This window comes from Musa acuminata, chromosome BXJ2-10, assembly GCF_036884655.1.
Source record: "Musa acuminata AAA Group cultivar baxijiao chromosome BXJ2-10, Cavendish_Baxijiao_AAA, whole genome shotgun sequence".
Classification (NCBI taxonomy): domain Eukaryota; kingdom Viridiplantae; phylum Streptophyta; class Magnoliopsida; order Zingiberales; family Musaceae; genus Musa; species Musa acuminata.
In genome coordinates, this window is record NC_088347.1 from 31,950,838 (window position 1) to 31,969,972 (window position 19,135).

At 40.8% G+C, this 19,135-nt stretch overlaps 4 protein-coding genes across 8 annotated transcripts; 2 read left to right on the top strand and 2 right to left on the bottom strand.

Moving 5' to 3' along the window:
• Positions 1-1,056: 1,056 nt before the first annotated feature.
• Positions 1,057-2,618, bottom strand: LOC103969850 (probable WRKY transcription factor 27). The gene is made up of 3 exons (XM_009383491.3): positions 2,131-2,618; positions 1,938-2,051; positions 1,057-1,856 (listed from the first exon to the last, which is right to left on the bottom strand). Exons 1-3 carry the CDS (start codon positions 2,457-2,459, stop codon positions 1,391-1,393), a joined length of 909 nt encoding a protein of 302 aa, XP_009381766.2. The 5' UTR covers positions 2,460-2,618; the 3' UTR covers positions 1,057-1,390.
• Positions 2,619-3,675: 1,057 nt separating this feature from the next.
• LOC103968916 (uncharacterized) lies at positions 3,676-10,494 on the bottom strand. Of its 5 annotated transcripts, XR_670519.3 has the most exons (11): positions 9,889-10,494; positions 8,922-9,016; positions 8,730-8,809; positions 6,857-6,898; positions 6,653-6,780; positions 6,059-6,239; positions 5,750-5,928; positions 4,546-4,800; positions 4,202-4,466; positions 4,047-4,115; positions 3,676-3,948 (listed from the first exon to the last, which is right to left on the bottom strand). XR_670519.3 is itself a non-coding variant. In XM_018819354.2 (10 exons), the coding sequence occupies exons 1-9, from the start codon at positions 10,350-10,352 to the stop codon at positions 4,226-4,228; spliced, it is 1,665 nt and encodes a 554-aa protein (XP_018674899.2). In that variant the 5' UTR covers positions 10,353-10,494; the 3' UTR covers positions 3,676-4,046; positions 4,202-4,225. The 5 variants fall into 5 exon arrangements, 3 of the variants coding, with proteins under 3 accessions (XP_018674899.2, XP_064985710.1, XP_009380547.2); XR_670518.3 differs by having other exon boundaries at positions 4,047-4,466; XM_018819354.2 differs by lacking the exon at positions 4,047-4,115 and having other exon boundaries at positions 3,676-4,046.
• A 172-nt stretch (positions 10,495-10,666) lies between these two features.
• LOC103968917 (uncharacterized) lies at positions 10,667-17,271 on the top strand. The gene is made up of 9 exons (XM_018819353.2): positions 10,667-11,221; positions 11,310-11,534; positions 11,629-11,885; positions 13,640-13,857; positions 14,783-14,908; positions 15,584-15,769; positions 16,052-16,189; positions 16,471-16,817; positions 16,939-17,271. The coding sequence occupies exons 1-8, from the start codon at positions 10,824-10,826 to the stop codon at positions 16,783-16,785; spliced, it is 1,863 nt and encodes a 620-aa protein (XP_018674898.2). The 5' UTR covers positions 10,667-10,823; the 3' UTR covers positions 16,786-16,817; positions 16,939-17,271.
• Positions 17,272-18,008: 737 nt separating this feature from the next.
• Positions 18,009-19,135, top strand: LOC135625205 (mitochondrial import inner membrane translocase subunit TIM17-2-like). The gene has a single exon (XM_065129639.1). The coding sequence runs from the start codon at positions 18,215-18,217 to the stop codon at positions 18,929-18,931; it is 717 nt and encodes a 238-aa protein (XP_064985711.1). The 5' UTR covers positions 18,009-18,214; the 3' UTR covers positions 18,932-19,135.

Genomic DNA, 19,135 nt, shown 5'->3' on the forward strand with positions numbered 1-19,135 from the left:
CCAGAGATGAGATGGGCATTTAGAGTCTGGAGAAGTTTGTGAAAGACCTCAACTTGATGGGGATATGAACTTGCAGCTTTCATGCACACCCATCATCCTTAAATAGAAGAAGACAACCTACACACACACGCAAGCTTGGATGCCTTCTTATGAGGTGGTGAGAGGCTCTCTCTATCATGATAGATTACCTCGAAAACTGAAAGGAGCTTTGCAAGCTAGTTTTCACTTATTCGACTACAGATTGCCATGAATTTAAGATCCAAATGCTTCAAGTTGTGGATGCTGTATTCTCGATCCTTTAACAACATCTTGATGATGTTTTAATGGTCAGTGAGATAGTTTTAGAAGAAGACGAAGACGAAGAAGAAGAAGAAGCAAGACATCTAAATTTATTGAGTCAACTAAAACAGCCTAAGTTTTCAGGTATGATTCTGTCTCTTGCATCAGAAGAAGACAACCTAAACATGACACCATTGGGAGAAACAACAAAGCTAGAAAGAAGAGGTTGTGAATACACCCAAATGCATCAAATTATGAAGAGCCAAATAAATTGTGATTGAAGAACACACCCATATGCAAATTGCCATTGATGACTTGACGTCAGCAAACCCTGGTGGCATGCTCAATCCAAAGACACTTCATCTTTGTCTGGGTGTGCTATGGACCTTTTATCCTATAGCCCACGGCCATGTCTCTCGGCATATAGAATCACATACTTCTAGTTTATCTATCGATTGCTCAAAGGATCTTATCAGTGTCGACATTTGGAATCCAGCATTTTTGTTTGAGTTATTAATGACAAAGATAATGCTTCATGTTGCCAAGATATTGGAAGAACAACTCTTCATTTAGGACTCGCCAATCCCATGCTGCGATCATTAACTACAGTAACTTAAGTCTAATCAAAAGAAAACAATACATCATATTAGAAGAGTAAGACTGCTTCTCCAATCTTATCCTTTCTCCCCATATGAAAGCTTGTCCAAGATGTCGAGGAGGAGATTAGATGACACGGGTAGTCCAAGACTGTATACTGAGGAGATGATGAGACAAAGATGCAAAGAAGCAGGTTTGCAAAGATCACATCAGGAAAAATACCTCATATAATACAAGGAAACACTAAAAAGAAGCAAAATTGTGTATAGAGTTGAAGACTTTCTATCTTTTCAACCGCTAGCAATCGACAGAGAGAGAGAGGTTAATCTTTTTCCTCAACAGTGATAGGTAGTCCTTTCTATCTCTCCTCTGTCTCTGTCTCTTGTTTCTCTCTGCTCTCTGCCGGCAAAAGAACGAACAGAAGAGGAGGCATCAGCAGCGGCAGGCGCGTGGTTACTTGTAGACAGCCATGGCGCATGGCGACGGAGAGAAAAGGCAGTCTCACAATTCACTGTCATCGCCGAGGAACGCCTCCGCCGCCGCTGGCTGCAGGGCTAGCACCTTCCTCCACGCCGCCCACCAAGAGCAAGTCGTCCTCGCCCATGACCTCCATGTCGTCCGCCAATATCATTCCCTCCTCTTCGTCCACGTCCACGTCCACGTCCTCGTCCTTCGCCTCCATTGGCCGACGACGGAGGAGCTCGTCCTCCATGGAGTTCGTGAGCGGGGTGGTGGGGGAGAGTCCGGTGGCAGTAGACGACGACGGGGGACTGGAGGACGGGTTGCCCGGGGGCGGGTGGTCTCCTTCAAGGGAGGGTAACTTGTGGCGGGTGCTGCCGGCGAGGGAGTTGCGGTGCGTCGGCGCAGGGTGGTTGTGCTCGGCGGTGTAGGTGATGATGAAGATGGCCGGGTCCGCCCGGCTGCGCTCCACCTGCTTACGGGCAAGGCACCCCTTCGAGCTGCTACACCTGTAGTATCCCCTGTTTCCCAGCCAAATTTAGCTCCTTTCTCGCTTCTATGAGGCCACAGAGGGCGGAAGGAGGTAGACAAGCTTGGCTTACCGCGGATAAGGAGAGCCCTTGATGGGTTTCTGGCCGTACTTCCGCCACGCCCACACGTCGGAGGAGAGCCCAGCGGCCGGGACGTGGCACACCACCTTCTTCTGCTGGTTCTTCCTGGAATCGCTCAACCAAAGGACCAATCTTTCAATCTGACCCACAAAAGATCGACAAGGATGATGACATATCTCCTTACTTTCGTTTGGAACGGGGGATTTGAGAGACAGGCCGGTGAGATTGCCTCGACGGAGGCGGTTGATGCGGCCCCGCCACAGCGACAGCAGCCCGCGGCAGCTGCTGCCGGACTTTGGGGAAGAAGGGCTTGCAGAGCTCCTCCAACTCCCAGACACCATCCCGGCCACGGAACAGATCAGGAAACCCCAAAAAGGAGCCGCCTTTCCCTCCCTCGGCTTCCGCCTCAACCGGCGCCGTGTGCAGAGGAGACGAAGACAAAGGCTGTCTCGGCGCCGCCGCCATCCTGCAGCTCCTCACTACAGCGCCCAGGTCCCAGTCGTCATCGGCCATTCGCGTCCACGCCGACCACTGACCTCCGCAAACCGCCTACCTACCCCCACCGCAAAGCGAGACGGCGGCGTTGACCAAGGAGGCAGAGAGATGCTAGCTGCGCTGACTTTTGCTTGAGGAAGAGGAGCCGAGAGTGCCGAGGAAACATGGGAACGTATATATATATATATATATATACACACACAGATATATATATAAAGGGTCGAGATGTGGCAAAAGGAGAAGGTAGGCGTTTTGTTGGGAGACACATCTCCCTGCAGGTCTGCACAAAACCAGAGTGGTTTTGAGAAACCGGCTTCACTTTTCCTGCGCTTGACCGTCGAGCCCAAGTCAAAGGGGTGAGGATAAAGCAGAAAGAGGTAGAGAGAGAGCGAGAGAAAAGAAGGGGATGGAAGGAGAATCCAAAGGCACTCAGTGAGTCAGGATGGTGACAAGAAGAAGAAGTCGTGAGTAACATAAATGCGATGACGCACAGCGACACGGGACGTGTTTTGGTGTCGTGCTAATTCCATATTATTTTTGTCATTTCAGACTCGGCTGGCCGTGATTGGAGGAGATATTGGGGCCCACGGTTAGCTCCAATTGCAAGCGTCCTCGCTGTCTCCTATACATCAATATTATTGTACTATTATACATATACATATGATTATTGGAAGAGAAAATTAATGATTTAGAATTCCATTCTTGAGTTTCCCCCATTTAAAGTAAATTCAAACAATTTAAAGGAGCGTATTTAGATTTGGAAGTAAATACACAATAGATTTAAAAGTAATCCACATCTCACCAATCATAAAGAAGATATCGGTTTATCTGACTAGGATAAAAAACCTGCGGCAAGGAAATTAAACTTCCAATAAAAACCCAAAATGCTTCACTCTGCCATCAATTCACAACCACAAACGATCCTTTTCCTCCCAATGCGAAGGTCAATACTCGTTCGTCCATCAAAAGTTCACACCACTTTCTGCTGGAGATGCGGCATTCCAATGACCAGAGAAAGAAGGATATGCCCTGCACACCAGCAATAGTATCTATCTATGAGCAAAGCATCCAACAGTGTCTCCATAACTTTGATGAGCCTTTTGTGCTCACAAAATCAGTGGCAATGTAGAACCAGAGCCTCTCCGAATCTAATTATTATTTGTTGTCCATCAATTCCTGCCAATAGTTCTACCCAAAAGAGAATTCCAGCTGGTGTAATCAAATGATGCAAAAAAAAAAAAAAGAGTTGTTCCATTATTTTGCATTACAGGTAAGAGCATTTGAGTAGTGCAAACAACTGTTGCCAACATTTGGCTCCAATTATTACAACATAGAAGGAGGTTCTTCTGCAGAAATGGATTCTGGGATGGCACAGGACACACTTCAGTATGGGCTACTCAACTATCCTGTAGATGATTTTGGTGTTGATTCCATCAGGCATGCGTTCTAACATCAAACCTCCAGTGTGATCTTCCAGGGACTGTACATCGCAACGGATATTGCCAAGCTACAACACAGTAAACCAATGGAAACGATAGGTGCCAATCCAAAATTGACTGAGAACAATCGATATCCACCGCATGTGTGCTCATGGTTAGCTCGCACCTGTTAGGACACATCCAGATATCAAGGAGTTGAGTTGGATCAGTAATCAATCCGAGCTGGCCCCTACTTCTGCAAGATCTATTGCTTAGCCTCCTGAGTGAAACCCTTTTCTGAGTATACTCATAAAGCATGAAACAAAAATGGATAATGATCACCATAGTTTGATCGTGGTTTCTGCATCACGAAGAACTCAGCCTTGTGACGCCAGAGTAATCACCCACGTTTGCTATGAAAAGGGGATCCATGTCTTCGATCAGTTTGGACCTGTGACTTGCTTGCTCTAACTCCTTTGTCAAGTCTTCCATTGTTTTCTTCAAGTTTGCTTTGTTCATCTGGCCGTCGCCCATTGAGATGCCAACCATCGTGATCTTTGGAAGAAGGGGATTCAGCAATAATTCATTCATAGCACCACTTTCAGACCTAGGCACACAGTCAAACTAATAATGAAATGCACAAACTAAGACAAAATTAAGAATCAAAAGCAAGAACAATGCAAAACCTAGCATTTAACTTCATCTGGTTGTCGAAATTTTGCTGTTTTTGTTGTTGTCTTGACCAGGGATTTTGAAACAAGTTTGAAAATGGAAATTGAAAACCAGTTTGACGTGATGACTGAGCCTGGCATCCTTGTAGGTTATCGTCTGAACCGCACCTTGAAGCATCAAATTGCACATCAGGTTGCTCGCTATCAGAGCCTTCTGTATTAGGAGCTGTGGTGGCCAATAAAGAAGACCTCAGCGATGAAGTGGCACTCCTGAAAAGAGCACCAAGGAGATGATAATAACCACATACCATAATGAAGCCAAACCAAAAACTATCTTAACATGCAGTCGGGAGAGTGTCATGACCAGGACAAAATAAATGATAATAGATCAATAATCAAACAAGGCTTTCTTGCATACAACATGATGGAATCAGATGGAGCATCTCAGAGTCATTGTAGAGGTATAGGATTTATATTTGACATGTAGCAGCAGGAAAGGCAACAAGAGAGGGTTTTTTTCATAGATCTAATACAAGACTTTACAATCCTAAAGTGCATCTTCTCCAAGCACCCTAGCAAATTACAAACCAGATCCTAAAATATCAATTGTTGTCATAATACCTAAGCAAGACATTGAATTAATCTAGCTCTGCAGCTCCAGCTAGATGTCCCTTTTAACCCTAAAAAGTCAATTGCCATCATGATACCTAAGCAAAGCATCTCCAGCAAGATTCCTCACTTAACTCTGTTGTATGTCAACGTAACTAAGACCATGATGACCAACAGGCTTCCATGCAATACCACTTGCAAAATCTTGATCCATGGTAGATCAACAAGGAATGGGAATTAGATTCAAAAGTAAATTATGAAAGAATGTTTAGTTGGTTATTGTTTCTTTACAATATATTAGTCCAGTATAAACCATGAGTATATAATATATTATAATAAAAATCACCAAATATCAACCCCTTGCTTTACCCTTACATTTCAGAAGCAAGCATTTATGACTGACCTCTTACATTCGAATAGGCTGTAAAGAGCGCTAGAACTTGGAACAATTTCTTGTCCTTCAGAAACAAATATGTGAACCAATATGCTAGTTACCCAAGAACATGAGAAATATTTCAACTATATCAATTGAGGAACGGCATCAGTTAATATGCAACCAACTAATTTGCAAGCTGAACTTATAGAGCCTATTAGAAAGCAACTTACATACCGTTCTTCAAATGAGTCAACCAGATAAGGGAACTTGGGTTGAATACCAGTGGCTCTTCTCAACCACTTGTTCCCGAGAAGTACTTTGTCAACAACATCAAGGAGCTGAATCTCTGCAGCCTTTGATATGACGCTAAGTGGTATTCCATATTGTCCCATTTCATCCATCATTTCTTGAACCTGTACTTCAGAAACAGCAAGGTTGATGTTGGTATGCTGTATGTTCAATTATATATTGCAAGCATAGTCAAAGAAGGATAAAGAATATTTCCAAGTAAAGATCAGATATGATGTGTAGAAGCAGAAGAACCTCTGGAGGCTCAAACAAGCTGTCACTGTATTCCTCAACTACATCTGCTGTTAAATTATCATCGATAACATCCCGCCGTCGTTGTATGTGTCGGTTTTGCATCAAAGTGTGAAAGTGTTGATCGATTGATGTATCGAGAATATTGTCCAGCAATCTTTTATCAAAAAAGTATGGTGTATACCTGAAAATTATGAGTATACAGAGGATCATTGGATGTCAGATTTGTCTCAGCACAGATATCAACATGAAGAAAAAGTAAAATGATTTCCCAATTAACGGAAACATTGAGAAGAAAAAAAATGTTGTACAAGGCACTTGGACCAGAACATAGTGACTCAAGGTGTTCAAAGTGATTACAGATACCCACTGTCATGGTGGCCACCATGGATCCCAGGTAGCATTTGAAATAAATCAACATTCTCTTTTTTAATTGAAAAAATGAAGATTATACCGAAGCAGGCATACAATCTAATTACAAATTGACCAGCAAAAATAAGAGAAATAGAAGGTTCTGTTGAGATAAAACAATCATTATTGTTCCAAAATACCATGACGGTGATATTAGATGAACTCTATATACTTCTTAGTTCTTACCACTTTAGTCCATCACTTGTTGCTATAGCAATATTCAAATTCTGGGCTGTAAAGACAGGAACACCATCAACCCTTCTTTTCCCATGTTTCATAGGGATTTGCTTAAGAAGCTTATTGGCTGCCTTTACCTGTATAAACAGCAAATATGTCATTGAAATGTGTAATCATAATAGTAAAGAATATAAGAAGATATTTTCAGTTTACCTGTTTTTTATTTGGAACAAATTGGAACATATGGGGCTTTTCCTGCAAAAAAAAGAGTAGCAGAATTTTAAATGCAAATAAAAGCAAGGTTTTTCAAAATAACATCTCAGATGGTATAAGACAGAAAATAACTCCAGATATACCAAGAAATGAAGATATGCCCAAATAGCTGAAAATATAGGCACAGTGTGGTTGATACATACAACCAAATGCTAATTTACATTAAAGTTAGTTCGAAACTTAAAAGTAGTTATTTGTGATTGAACCTCTCAAAAAAATTTATATACCTTCTTACAAGTTAACATGAGACTAAAGAATCTCATAACTGAGTTGAGATTAAGATCTGTTGATGGATTGTCATCATTCTATCACCTCAAAATCAATCAACAGGGCTCCAATTGGAAGGTAAACTCCATTGAATATGGTTTACATCTAAAAAACCCTAAAACTGAATATTCATGTTTTTTAAAATATTCTAGCATATGCATAGAGAGAAATAAAAAACAGGTAGTTTTAACTTTTAACAACACTAAAATATCTAATTTAATCAATGGAATCAGATTAAATAAGTTAAACTCTTATATGCATTGATCTAACAGTACTTAGATCATGATCAATTGTTTGTACCATTATTTTAAATAACCTAGATCATACAACCATGCATCAATACTTTCTTTAGATTGTTCATTTTTTGTTATTTTAATGGCCATAAAACATATAACAAAATAATTTAAGCATCAAATGGAACTTTTTCTAAATTTGACTAAAAATAAAATACCAAAATAAGTTAAGAATTCTATGATGGATTCATCATTCATCCAACAATATTTAAATCATGATAAATTGCTTGGATCTTCAGTTGAAATACTCTACATCATATTTTGATGCATCAATACTTCTTAGACTGTTCGATTTTTGTTAATTCAATAAACATCCAAAATATTTTTAAATCATAGAAATTTTGCTTTACAAATATTTTGTGTGTTATAGATCATGTTCAACATATGTAATCTTCAAGTTGGAGCATCCATGTCTGATTTTGAGATGTTAAGATGGAGGCCTCAACCCTCTCGATGGGATTTCAATTCAACTCCTCAAAAGTAGTTGCTGTGAAACTACATCAAACAAACCTAAATTTGGACAAAATACATGCATAGCAAAGGGTAAAAATTGGATCAGATAATATCTAATCATAACCAGATTCAAATCCAAATAAAGACAGATTATTGTTCAGACATTCCATATTGGATTTGATTGAATTCATAGGTTTTTCCCAGGTACTCAGACAGACAGATTCAAATGATGGTTAAAATTCAAATCTGATTTAAAAAATCCAGATAAATTCAAATTTGGATATTAGTAAAAGAACATTGACTGCCAAAGAAAAACAAAAAAGTAACCCATTATTTAATTTACACTAGTTTAGACTGCATACCATCATTGGCTAGCTAGAAAAAGACAGAAATCTATGAGGTGGAGTGAAAAACTTAAAAAACTGTAACCATAAGCCTTAGGCTGATTTTGGTGTTGATCTGAGCATTTAGGGCTCCATATTGACCTAGAAAAGATAATTCCAAAATATCAAACCTAAAATACTAAAATACAGTCCATTTTCCAAATTTATGCTTCTTTTTATTAGACTACAAGTTCAATTTTTTAATATCTGCTACAACTAAAAGGACTAGCTTGTCCTTAGCTATGTAATAGCACTTATAACAGTATCAATTTACCAACTCAGAACTATCACTAGAGCAATAACGATAATGCATGCAACGAATGGCATGCAAGTATCACATGATCTTTTGCGATGAAATTAAAAGTAGAAAAGTTCAAAAAAAAAAAAAGAACAGGTTGCAGATCAACTTAACCATACCTTGAAATGTTCATATGCTACATCAAGGCGGCAAGCACCCACCATACCAGTTGGAATATTAAGGCGTTTAACATATGAAACTGGAAGAAAAGAAGAACCAAGGTCAGATAATGCTTCCTTGAAATTAAACTAAAAAAAGTGTTTGTAGGAAATGGGGTCTGAAAGAAACTTGCCAAAAATTGTAAAATTTACCTGCATCACCTAAATCCATGAAAAATCGAAAAACAGGGCCTTTCTGTTCGTTGTTTGAAACTGTTGCAAGTATTTTCTTGATCCACACTGGTGCCCTATATGAAAAAGTATAGTCTTTAGACTCAATACGATGACTAGAAAACACATTCATACGATATGATATTTTTCCTTCATGTTACTGAGCAAAAGCGGTTGTTCTGTGGATGTCATCGCAGGATATCAGCAAGGAAGTATGGATGATAGGAACAAAGATGCTAAATGCCAGAAAATGAAACCACAAAGATATGCAACTCTAGATAATCTTTACAGCACACATAAAAATTAAAATACCTAAGCCTATTACCACACCAACCTATGCCAAATGAAATAAACAATCTCCTTACCTAAGTGTGACTTTAACAAGTTGCTTAAGCAGCATGATCATATAACAGGATCTTCCAATTGGAATAAGAAGAGCAAAGAAAACCTATTCACACTACTACACTTGATCAAACATCAGAAAAAATTGTAGAGAACAACTTAGAAACAATTATATAATTTGTTAATTATACGAAAGCTAAAATTTTATCAGTCATTCAAAAGATGAATCTGAGTGTTGCGACACTACAAGAGGGCAACTTGTATAACCTCAATATACAAAAATCTATGCTACAGATCCTGAAACCCATGCTGTATAACAGCTCTATGAACACCCCATTATTGGAAACCTAATGGGGATCACACAGATTGCTAATGTTAAAGAATAGGAAACACAGACCATAATGAAATCTAGACTATCAGGATCTTGACAATATATTAGCAGTTCCTGGTCATCTGACGTCCTGTTATACGAGTCACACTGACACAAAATCATACTAATAAAACGAAATTAGATAGGTCTTGTTTCATCTCATCAATATCCCATGAGATTTGAACAAGACTGAAATTGATAACCTTATCCAATTCATAGAAAAAGGAATGGTTCAACCTCTTTGAGAGGAAAGGGATGTCGAATCGGGTGGTGACAGTCATGAGCCCATTGCCGGAGGGATCAAGCATGCTGAAGACCTGCCCGACGAAAGCAGGGCCACCTCCGGCCTTGGAGCTCGAGACGAGCCCCTCTATCCTCACCCCCGAGGTAAAGCTCTTGATAGCCGACGACGGCGACGGCGACGCCGCGCCCTGGCTCATGCCAGGGTGAGAGGAGGAACCGGCGGAGGAGGAGAGGGATGAAGGGGGAAGGAGAAGGGGCAAGGTAACGGAGGCAGATCCGCCCGGTGGAGTGGCCATGGGAGATTTGGTAGTGGGGGTGGTGCGGCTAGGGTTGAAGGGAGAGAAGGGGAGGTGGGAGAGGATGTTGGTGGTGAGAGACTGCATGGAGCGGCCGGCGGAGCACAAGAAGGGGAGTCCGTCGCCGCGGCGTGGTCTCTCCGAGGCGGAGGATGGGGCCATCACTGCCGTCAACAGCGGCGAGAGAGGCGGCGATGAGCTCGTGCCGTCGTCGCGTGGCACAGCGGGGGGAGGGGAGGGAAGGGGCGGTGCGTGGATGAGATTCTTTGACGCGACCTCAAGTCTTACTCTACTCGGATTAATTGGGCTATGGTCTTTGTAATAGTGGGCGTTATGGGCGGTGTGATGTCCTCTTTTAGAGTCCACATTGATGAATACATTGTGAGCCTTATGGACCGTATGATGAGCTCCTTTGGAAGTACATGGAGTCCGCACGTTGTTTGAACGGCTACGATGTGGCGCTTGATGCGTTGAGATCCGTGAGTCGAGGTCACCATTCCCTGGTTCTATGTGATTCCTAAACCCTCCTCGTCGCCGCTCGAGCTGGTGTCCCTCCCATGGACGCGGACGCGGACGCATCCCCATCGCGGCCCTAAGGAGGAGGAAAAGATACCTCCTCGTTTCTTCCTACGCATGGCGGTCGCCTTCGTCCGAACCATCTCGAGAAGAAGCCGCAGATCTATTCTTTCTCTCAGTTTCCACCTCTCGAATCCTCGACCTTTTCCCCCGGCTTCTCCCATCGCGCTGACCCCGAAGAACTATTCAGGACCTGCCTTTGCCCCCTTCTGCGGATTCCTCCGACCTCCGGCGCCGTGTCTTCGCTGCCCGCACCGTGGTCTATGTGGAATACCGCGCTCTAACGATGACCTCAAAGTCGCTCCCTTGGTGCCCCCGGGTGACCCGCCGAAGAAAAAGGGCAAGAGCGCGAAGAAGAAATCCAGGGTGGATTTCACCAAGGTCGATCCGACGCTGCTCCCAACTGTGATGCTCGTCGGCCGGCCCAACGTCGGCAAGTCCGCCCTCTTCAACCGGTGAGCGGGATCTTTGTCATGGATTCGGGTTCATATGGTGACCTGGGGTTTTTTGAATTGGTTTTGCTCTGCTTCGTCGCTCTTGTAGCTTGATTCGGAGGAGGGAGGCCCTTGTTTACAACACTCCCGATGATCATGTCACCCGAGACATAAGAGAGGGCATAGCCAAGTTGGGGGATTTGAGATTCCGTGTGTTGGATTCGGCTGGGTTGGAGACGGCAGCGACTTCAGGTAGTATTCTTCATAGGACGACTGAGATGACTGGGAACGTACTCGCGAGGACAAAAATCGCAATCTTTTTGATAGATGTGAGGTTAGTGTCTTGAATTTGTTTTGATTCCTCAGTTCTGTCTATCTCCAGTAGCTCTTAGCGGACGAATTTACTTAGTGGAACTGTTGCTTTTCAGGGATGGATTGCAGCCGCTTGATATGGAAGTAGGAAAGTGGTTGCGGAAGCATGGGCATGGTATTCATACCATTGTGGCCATGAATAAATCCGAGTCACTTGATGACCAAGGATTGCTTACTGCAGAGGCCGGTCAAGCATACACTTTAGGCTTTGGTGATCCAATTGCCATATCTGCGGAGACAGGTTTCGGGATGGCTGAGCTATATGAAACTCTCTGTCCATTGTTGGAGGATTATATGCTTCAACTTCCCAGCGGTGTGTTGATTCTGATTTAGCTTTTGGTGTCAACAAATATATTTTGTTTCCTTGGTGCATGTACAAATGCTCAAATTGCCCATTAGTGTTCTTTGTTAGTTTGCAAGCTTAAGCTTTACATGATTATTCCTCGGATCTGCCAGTAGTCATAAAAGAATACAAAAAACAAGGACACATCATCTGTACTTTATTCACATTCCTTTAGTAATATGAATTTATTCATCTCTAGCTAATTGTGCTAATATGTGATAATATTATGTTGAACTATGATAATTTAGATGTTTAAACGTTATCATGCCATTATATTTAGGTTGGTTGCAAAATTTGAATTGCTAATATTTAGTAGTCATAGCTTTGGATGAAAAACTATCGGTGACAAATATAACTTGTTTGAAATCTTTCAAAGATCCTCCATGGATTGTGTTTTGTGGGAAATGGAGAAAATTTGTTGTTTATTAGTGCAGCTTGACAATTCTTTCTCATATCACCTAGCAGATTCCAGATTAGCAGTAGGATAATCATATGAAGTTGCAATAGGACAAAAAAAGCAACTTTTTTGCATGTCTTTCACCAGCACCTTGGAATCAGACACAGCTAACGTATTTTACATAATTGAGACCTTTAAAGGTTGTCTATGCTCTATGTTGCTTTTTCAATTAATGGATAATAACAAGCAAATAAAGTTGAGACTTTGAAGTTCATCTATACTCTATTTTGTTTACCTAATTGATGGTCATTATCAAGTGAATCTGTGCATGACAAGACTGCATGAGATATATCAGACATTTTGCAGATGGATCTATAAATTTGGCAAGTCATAGCCTCATAGGTTACTGTTTTATGCTATACTCTCTTAGAAAATTTCAGTTAAGGCAAACTTTAAAAAGGAGTAACTGTTGCTTTGTGGTAGCATGAGCTTAAAATGTGACTAACAAGCATTTGTGCTTGTAGGCTAGCAGTTTAGGATTTTATTCAAATCCATCTCTTTTCTAAAGTTGCCATGGTTTGGCATTTGCCTACTACTTCAGAGGATTGACAACAGTTTGTGCACAATTATATAGTTATAGTTTTTTTCCCTACTTTCTTTAAAGTCTTCTTTTCTTGAGTTGTGCATCAGCTAAAAACCTTGTAAAAATAAATGCTTGGATGATGTTATGAGCTCTAACATCCAAAATTTTCAGCAGCAACAGTTTAAATTGAGAAAAAATTAGTGATATATGTTGAATTCTCTTGTCGAAGATAAATTGAGAAGGTGTGAAGCTAGGTGATTCATATGCATCAGCTAACATTTCCCTTATTTATGGTCCTTTATGTTCCCATTGTTTAATTATGTTTCTGTATTTTTAATAATTTATGTCGTCAATAATTCATGAAGAAACGATGCAATTATCTATTTGAATTTATATACTAAGGTGCCACTTCAGGTGCATAAATTTGAACTCATACCTTTCACTGAGATTCATGTTGTTTGGAGTAAACCCAGATTCTATATATTTGTCTCCTTTTTGATGCAGTTAACATTCGTCTATTTAGTTTGACTTTTCAGGGCTCTTATGATGGCCGTGTTGTGTTTATCTTTTGTTAATCCAGGCTTGTTTTGTATAAGAATTATTGGTTGTATTGTTTAGGCAAAACCTGCAGTAATTTTGGTTTTAGTTTACTATTTGGATGTGATTAATGCTTTGATTCAAATCCTCTTTTTGATGGCTTGGGTTTCCACCATTGTCAGCTCCACTAATAAGTTGTGGCTTCAGATAATCATGCCCGAGATGTTATTTCATCAGACGCAGAGGATAACGGGGACTGCAAGTCACCTTTGCAACTTGCAATTGTTGGACGGCCCAATGTTGGAAAGTCTACCCTGCTAAATGCATTGTTACAAGAAGAGAGAGTTTTGGTTGGACCAGAGGCTGGTTTGACAAGGGATTCAATCAGAGCTCATTTCAGATTTGAAGAGCGAACTGTATTTTTGGTAAATTAACAGGTTTCCTATTTACTTCTGTAGCATCTTCGTTCTAACAGTTTATTTCCTGTTGTAGTTCGCTTTTTGACCATTTCTCGCGACAAGTCATTTTTGTGATTTGTTTGTTTAGTTGAAATTGGATATTTGATTCTAATTATAATAAGTGGTTATCAACATAATCGTTGCCTAACTTTGCTTTGATAATACAATATCCTATGAATGCCATTTCATTGATTATGGAAAGTTTTATAGGGCATGCACAATGTCATCTGTGCTTTAAGGATTCCATGTTAGAAAACAATAAATCCAGTAGTTGCATAACTGAGTTGAGAAATGTCTATGTTTTGAGACAAATGCCTATGCCACTATAAAAGATGGAAAATGCAAATAATTCTATGTTTGAAGACTTTGATATAGTGCAAATCAAAGATAAAACAAGTGAAAAGTCATTTAAGGTCGTTTGAGAGTGTCCAAAAAGGACCTTTAAATGCACCCGCAAGATGAGGTGGATGCATATAAATTATGTGTTGGAGGAGGTAGAAGAAGACATGAAACACTGGCTAAATAGAACAAACAATAAAATGGGACATCCTATCACATGGATTATCCAATGAAATGACATTAACTAGAGCTGAATGGCATGAAAGAATCCATATTGTCATCCACAAATTATTGTGAATATGGCATCATTGTTGATGATGGTGTTTCTCCATTTTGATTCTTAACCACAGATAAGAAAGACAGTTATAGGAATATTCATAAGGTGTTGTACACCCCCTGCTTGTTTTGGAACTGCAATATTGCATTTATATTATTATGGCCATGTGCGTCTTATTACCATTCATCATTATTGATTCATATCATCATTCGGGATTAATCCATGTATGTGGCACATGCTTTATAGGCTACATAACCATTGTGGTTTGTTTTTCAGGTTGACACTGCTGGTTGGTTACAGAGATCAGGGAAAGAAAAGGGACCTGCCTCCTTGAGCGTTATGCAAACAAGAAAAAATCTTATGAGGGCTCATGTAATAGCTGTAGTACTAGATGCAGAGGAGGTATGCCACATTTAAGGTTTACAACTTCAGATGCCTAGAGATCTATAATTTACTAATGTGCTGGAGTTGTACAGTGAGTGAGTCTTCTACCTGTAACTTCTAGATCATTATCTGTATCAGTTGAAAGTTATTTTCTGTAATATCCTGATAATGCAATATAAAAAAATATATTATTGAAGAAAAAACCTGAAGTTTAATTTTTTCGTTGTGCGGATAAGCAAGTGTTTCATTTATCTGGGTGAAAAAATGTCTGTAGGCATGCTGATATGTTGAAATTTTAGTTCTTCATTGGAAGATAAAAGCTGCCATCTCTCTGAATTAGATAATGTCTGTAATGGCAATACCAAGGAACATTCATTTTGGACCAATTCTGCTCAGCTGTAGTCATATATATGGAAAAGAGGTAAAGAAAATATGCCAAAATAAGACTTGTTAGCAGATGCTGGAGTCGTATGTAGTTGGTAAGTTGAGAATTTGTGACCAAGAAACCCAATTGCAATTCCTGTGGGTTTGAAAACGTGTGGTCTCAAGAAAAAGAAAAATTAAAGTAGTCCATGACTTTTTTAGATACCTAATATATTTGCTTCAGTTCCATAATCTAAACTCATCTGGTAATTTCTGTAAATAGTTTATCTGGTAGCTTGTTTTTTTACTTTTTTATCTGTTAATATGCAGATTGCAAAAGCTAAGACCAGCATGAAACATTCTGAAGTTGTTATTGCCCGCCAAGCAGTAGAAGAAGGCCGTGCTCTGGTTGTGATTGTTAACAAGATGGACTTGCTTAGGGGGAAACACAACTCAATATTGCGTGAGAAAGTCATAAAGGCTGTTCCACAAGAAATCCAGACAGTCCTACCACAGGTTTGCCTATCATATGTTTCAATTATGTATGGAGGTGACTATAAGAGATGGCAGTTTATTTGCCTCAGTTCTGATTCTTGCAGTTGGAACAGTGCAGCTAGCTTACTTCTAACTTTATTTATCTTAAACCATATGTATCTCAACTTTTTACCTTAACCTGGTTCCTAATGCCTTCGGCTTTTTTGTTTGTATACCTATTTCTGTTGTGTTAAGAAAAACCGTAAAGAAAAAGAACGCTTAAGCAACCTATGTAACCAATAATTCTTCTTTGTTATGTCACAGGTTACGGGAATACCAGTGGTCTTTGTTTCAGCACTGGAGGGAAGGGGAAGGGTGGCTGTCATGCATCAGGTAGTGGACACATATCAAAAGTGGTGTTTAAGATTACCCACAGCACGCCTTAATCGCTGGTTGCGTAAGGTAAAACAGTGTCACCTCCTGTATGATATAGTTGTGGAACTAAGATCTCCATCGTCTGGTTTTTGAAATACTCTTGGTTGGTATTTCACTATTATAACTGTAACTGTATTCAGTAATCACCTTGAAATTTGTTCTGCAAGTCTCCATGTTAATCCCCAAGCACATTTATTTTCCGATCATGCACATTAAAAAATTATTTACTGGTAGTTAAGAAGGAAAGATGTTAATTTCTAGTTTTATTTTTGTGTTTCTGGTCTAAGATGTGTTATTTACATGTATAGGTGATGAGTCGGCACTCCTGGAAAGATCAAGCAACCCAACCTAAGATCAAGTACTTCACTCAGGTCAAGGCTCGCCCACCAACATTTGTTGCATTTTTGAGTGGGAAAACACACCTCGCAGACACAGATATTAGATTTTTGACCAAGTCTCTGAAGGAGGATTTTGATCTTGGTGGGATTCCAATACGCATCACACAACATTCAGTCCCCAGAAAAGCAGAACTCAGCAAGAAGAGCAAGAAGCCATCCACAAGGATGAATGCGAGAATTTTATCAGAAAAAAGAGTTGCTTCGACAGAACTTGTTTCTTCTTGATGGGCTTTCTTCAAAGTCACCAAATGGAACAGGTCTGCCACTCATGGACAACGTGTGATTCTTAGCAAGAGAGATAATATCAGTGCTTTGTCTAGCATTTTTGTGATCAAAAGAATCCATAGATGACTGACCATCTGGTGTTGCGTTGCCTAGGCTTCCTTCCAGGATCTTCAAGCTCTAAGAAAGGGCCGGATGCTTTTGAAGTCCAAGACGAACTGATTCTTAATGTCACAACAAGGTATATGGACTGACTTCAAGTGTTTCTAGGAATTCAGGTAAACCTGAATCATAAGTATTTAGGTAATACCATCATTCTTAGACTGGTGGTGCATAGGCACTTGCATTCTGTGGAGCCTTCTTTGGATGTTATTCTATGCACACAGATGAAAGTAGTATACTTTCTGATATCAGAAAGGATGCCCAAAATTTTACTGTCTTGCTGTTTATGGAGATTTTAATCTATATAGCTGATGTTGCAAAGATTCAGTTTGGTTTATATGGATGTCTGTAATCTTTGTGAGTTTTTATAATATCCTTTCTGATGTCAGAAAGGATGCCCAAGATTTTACTGTTTTGCTGTTTATGGAGATTTTAATCTATATGAATGATGTTGCAAAGATTCAGTTTGGTTTATACTGATGGCTATAAGTTTTGTGATTTTTATTAATGAAATACAAAGTATCTTCGCAAAAGTGTTTTTGATCACTTAACAGAAAAAAGAAAATTATGCCAAAAAAACAGAAATGAAGGATGCTCTGTGAGAAAAAAAAACATAAATAAGAGAATTCTTTAAGGAAATTGTCCTGAATGCAAATGAAATCTGCAATTATACTGCTGCTAATTGGTTATTTATTTTACATTTACCTCTCTCTCTCTCTCTCTCTCTCTCTCTATATATATATATATATATATATATATTCAGTATATACATTTAAATGGTGGTAAAGGAAATTTAAGATGTTCATAATTTTAATTTCAATGTATAAATTAGCTACTGGTGATTATGGATAATAAAGATTAAACTAAGTTTTGTATGGATATTAACAGGAGAAGTTGATGTATGTATCTGTTTACTAATATTTAGAGGACAAATGTGAGGTTTTCAAGCTACGCAAGGGTAAATATGTAAAATAATATTAGTTCAATTTCTTCCCATTTGGAGAGCTTGGAATGGGCTTATAATACATCCGAACCACTAATGCATCACGCACCGTTGGATCCGTTGTCGAACCGCGATCGCGACCAGCAAAACTCGGATTCTTTTGACTCGCCAACACCGCCGCCGCCCAACTCTGTTGTCTCGCTTCGTCTTGTATTAGGGTTAGGGCTTCCTTCTCTCTCTCGGTCGGTCGGTCGGTCGCTCGCTCGCTCGCGTTCGCATTCGTCTTCTTGGCGATCGATCGGAGAGGAATAGCAGCGGCGAGCAGCGATGGGGACGCCGGAGACCTCGCGGGAGCCGTGCCCGGATCGCATCCTGGACGACGTTGGCGGGGCCTTCGGCATGGGCGCCGTGGGTGGATCCGCCTTCCACTTCATCAAGGGCCTCTACAACTCTCCCAACGGGGAGCGTCTGGCGGGCGGAGTGCAGGCCGTCCGCATGAACGCTCCCCGCGTCGGCGGCAGCTTCGCCGTCTGGGGCGGTCTCTTCTCTGCCTTCGATTGCTCCATGGTCTACCTCCGCCAGAAGGAGGACCCCTGGAACTCCATCGTCGCCGGCGCCGCCACTGGCGGCTTCCTCCAGATGCGCCAGGGCGCTGGCCCCGCCGCCCGTTCCGCTCTCTTTGGCGGCATCCTTCTCGCTCTTATAGAGGGTGCCGGCATCATGCTTAACCGCGTCCTCAGCGCCCCCCAGAACCTCCCACCGATGGAAGATCCCATCCCGGCCGGGTTGCCGCCCAACATTGCAGCGATGACTGGGGCGGCCGGAACCTCGTCAGCCGCGACTGGGGGGTTTTCACAGGTGGGGTATCAACCAAATGAGTCTGTCGGTGCCACCTCCTCGTCATCTTCTTCCTCCTGGTTTGGAGGTTTCTTTGGAGGTGGGAAGAAGCAAGGTGATGATTTGCAGGGTGGTGGCAGCAAGACTGAGGCGTTGGAGAGTTTCGATACGCCCAGTACACCAATTCCAAGCTTTGAGTACAAGTAACCAATGATAAGGAATTTTCTTTAGGTACGAGGTATGTTTGGAAGCTTTGTGCAAATAATTTTGTCACTGTGCTTTTGGTTGCAGTTGGACTCATTGCCTTTGACAATTGATACAAGATAATGTAATCATTTTGGAGCTTTCCATCAATGGTTTGCTATGTCTCTACTTACCATTGTTTATCCAGTTGATTTATTTTCTGCTTCA

Coding starts and splice junctions, on each gene's coding strand:
- LOC103969850 (XM_009383491.3), bottom strand. CDS start 2,459: ATGGCCGATGACGACTGGGACCTGGGCGCTGTAGTGAGGAGCTGCAGG. Junction 2,052..2,130: donor ATCCCCCGTTCCAAACGAAA/GTAAGGAGATAT, acceptor GAGCGATTCCAG/GAAGAACCAGCAGAAGAAGG. Junction 1,857..1,937: donor AAGGGCTCTCCTTATCCGCG/GTAAGCCAAGCT, acceptor GCTGGGAAACAG/GGGATACTACAGGTGTAGCA.
- LOC103968916 (XM_018819354.2), bottom strand. CDS start 10,352: ATGGCCCCATCCTCCGCCTCGGAGAGACCACGCCGCGGCGACGGACTC. Junction 6,899..8,729: donor TAGCATATGAACATTTCAAG/GTATGGTTAAGT, acceptor TTTTTTTTGCAG/GAAAAGCCCCATATGTTCCA. Junction 4,801..5,749: donor GTTGACTCATTTGAAGAACG/GTATGTAAGTTG, acceptor TGCTCTTTTCAG/GAGTGCCACTTCATCGCTGA.
- LOC103968917 (XM_018819353.2), top strand. CDS start 10,824: ATGGCGGTCGCCTTCGTCCGAACCATCTCGAGAAGAAGCCGCAGATCT. Junction 11,535..11,628: donor ATCTTTTTGATAGATGTGAG/GTTAGTGTCTTG, acceptor GTTGCTTTTCAG/GGATGGATTGCAGCCGCTTG. Junction 16,190..16,470: donor TTAATCGCTGGTTGCGTAAG/GTAAAACAGTGT, acceptor TTACATGTATAG/GTGATGAGTCGGCACTCCTG.
- LOC135625205 (XM_065129639.1), top strand. CDS start 18,215: ATGGGGACGCCGGAGACCTCGCGGGAGCCGTGCCCGGATCGCATCCTG.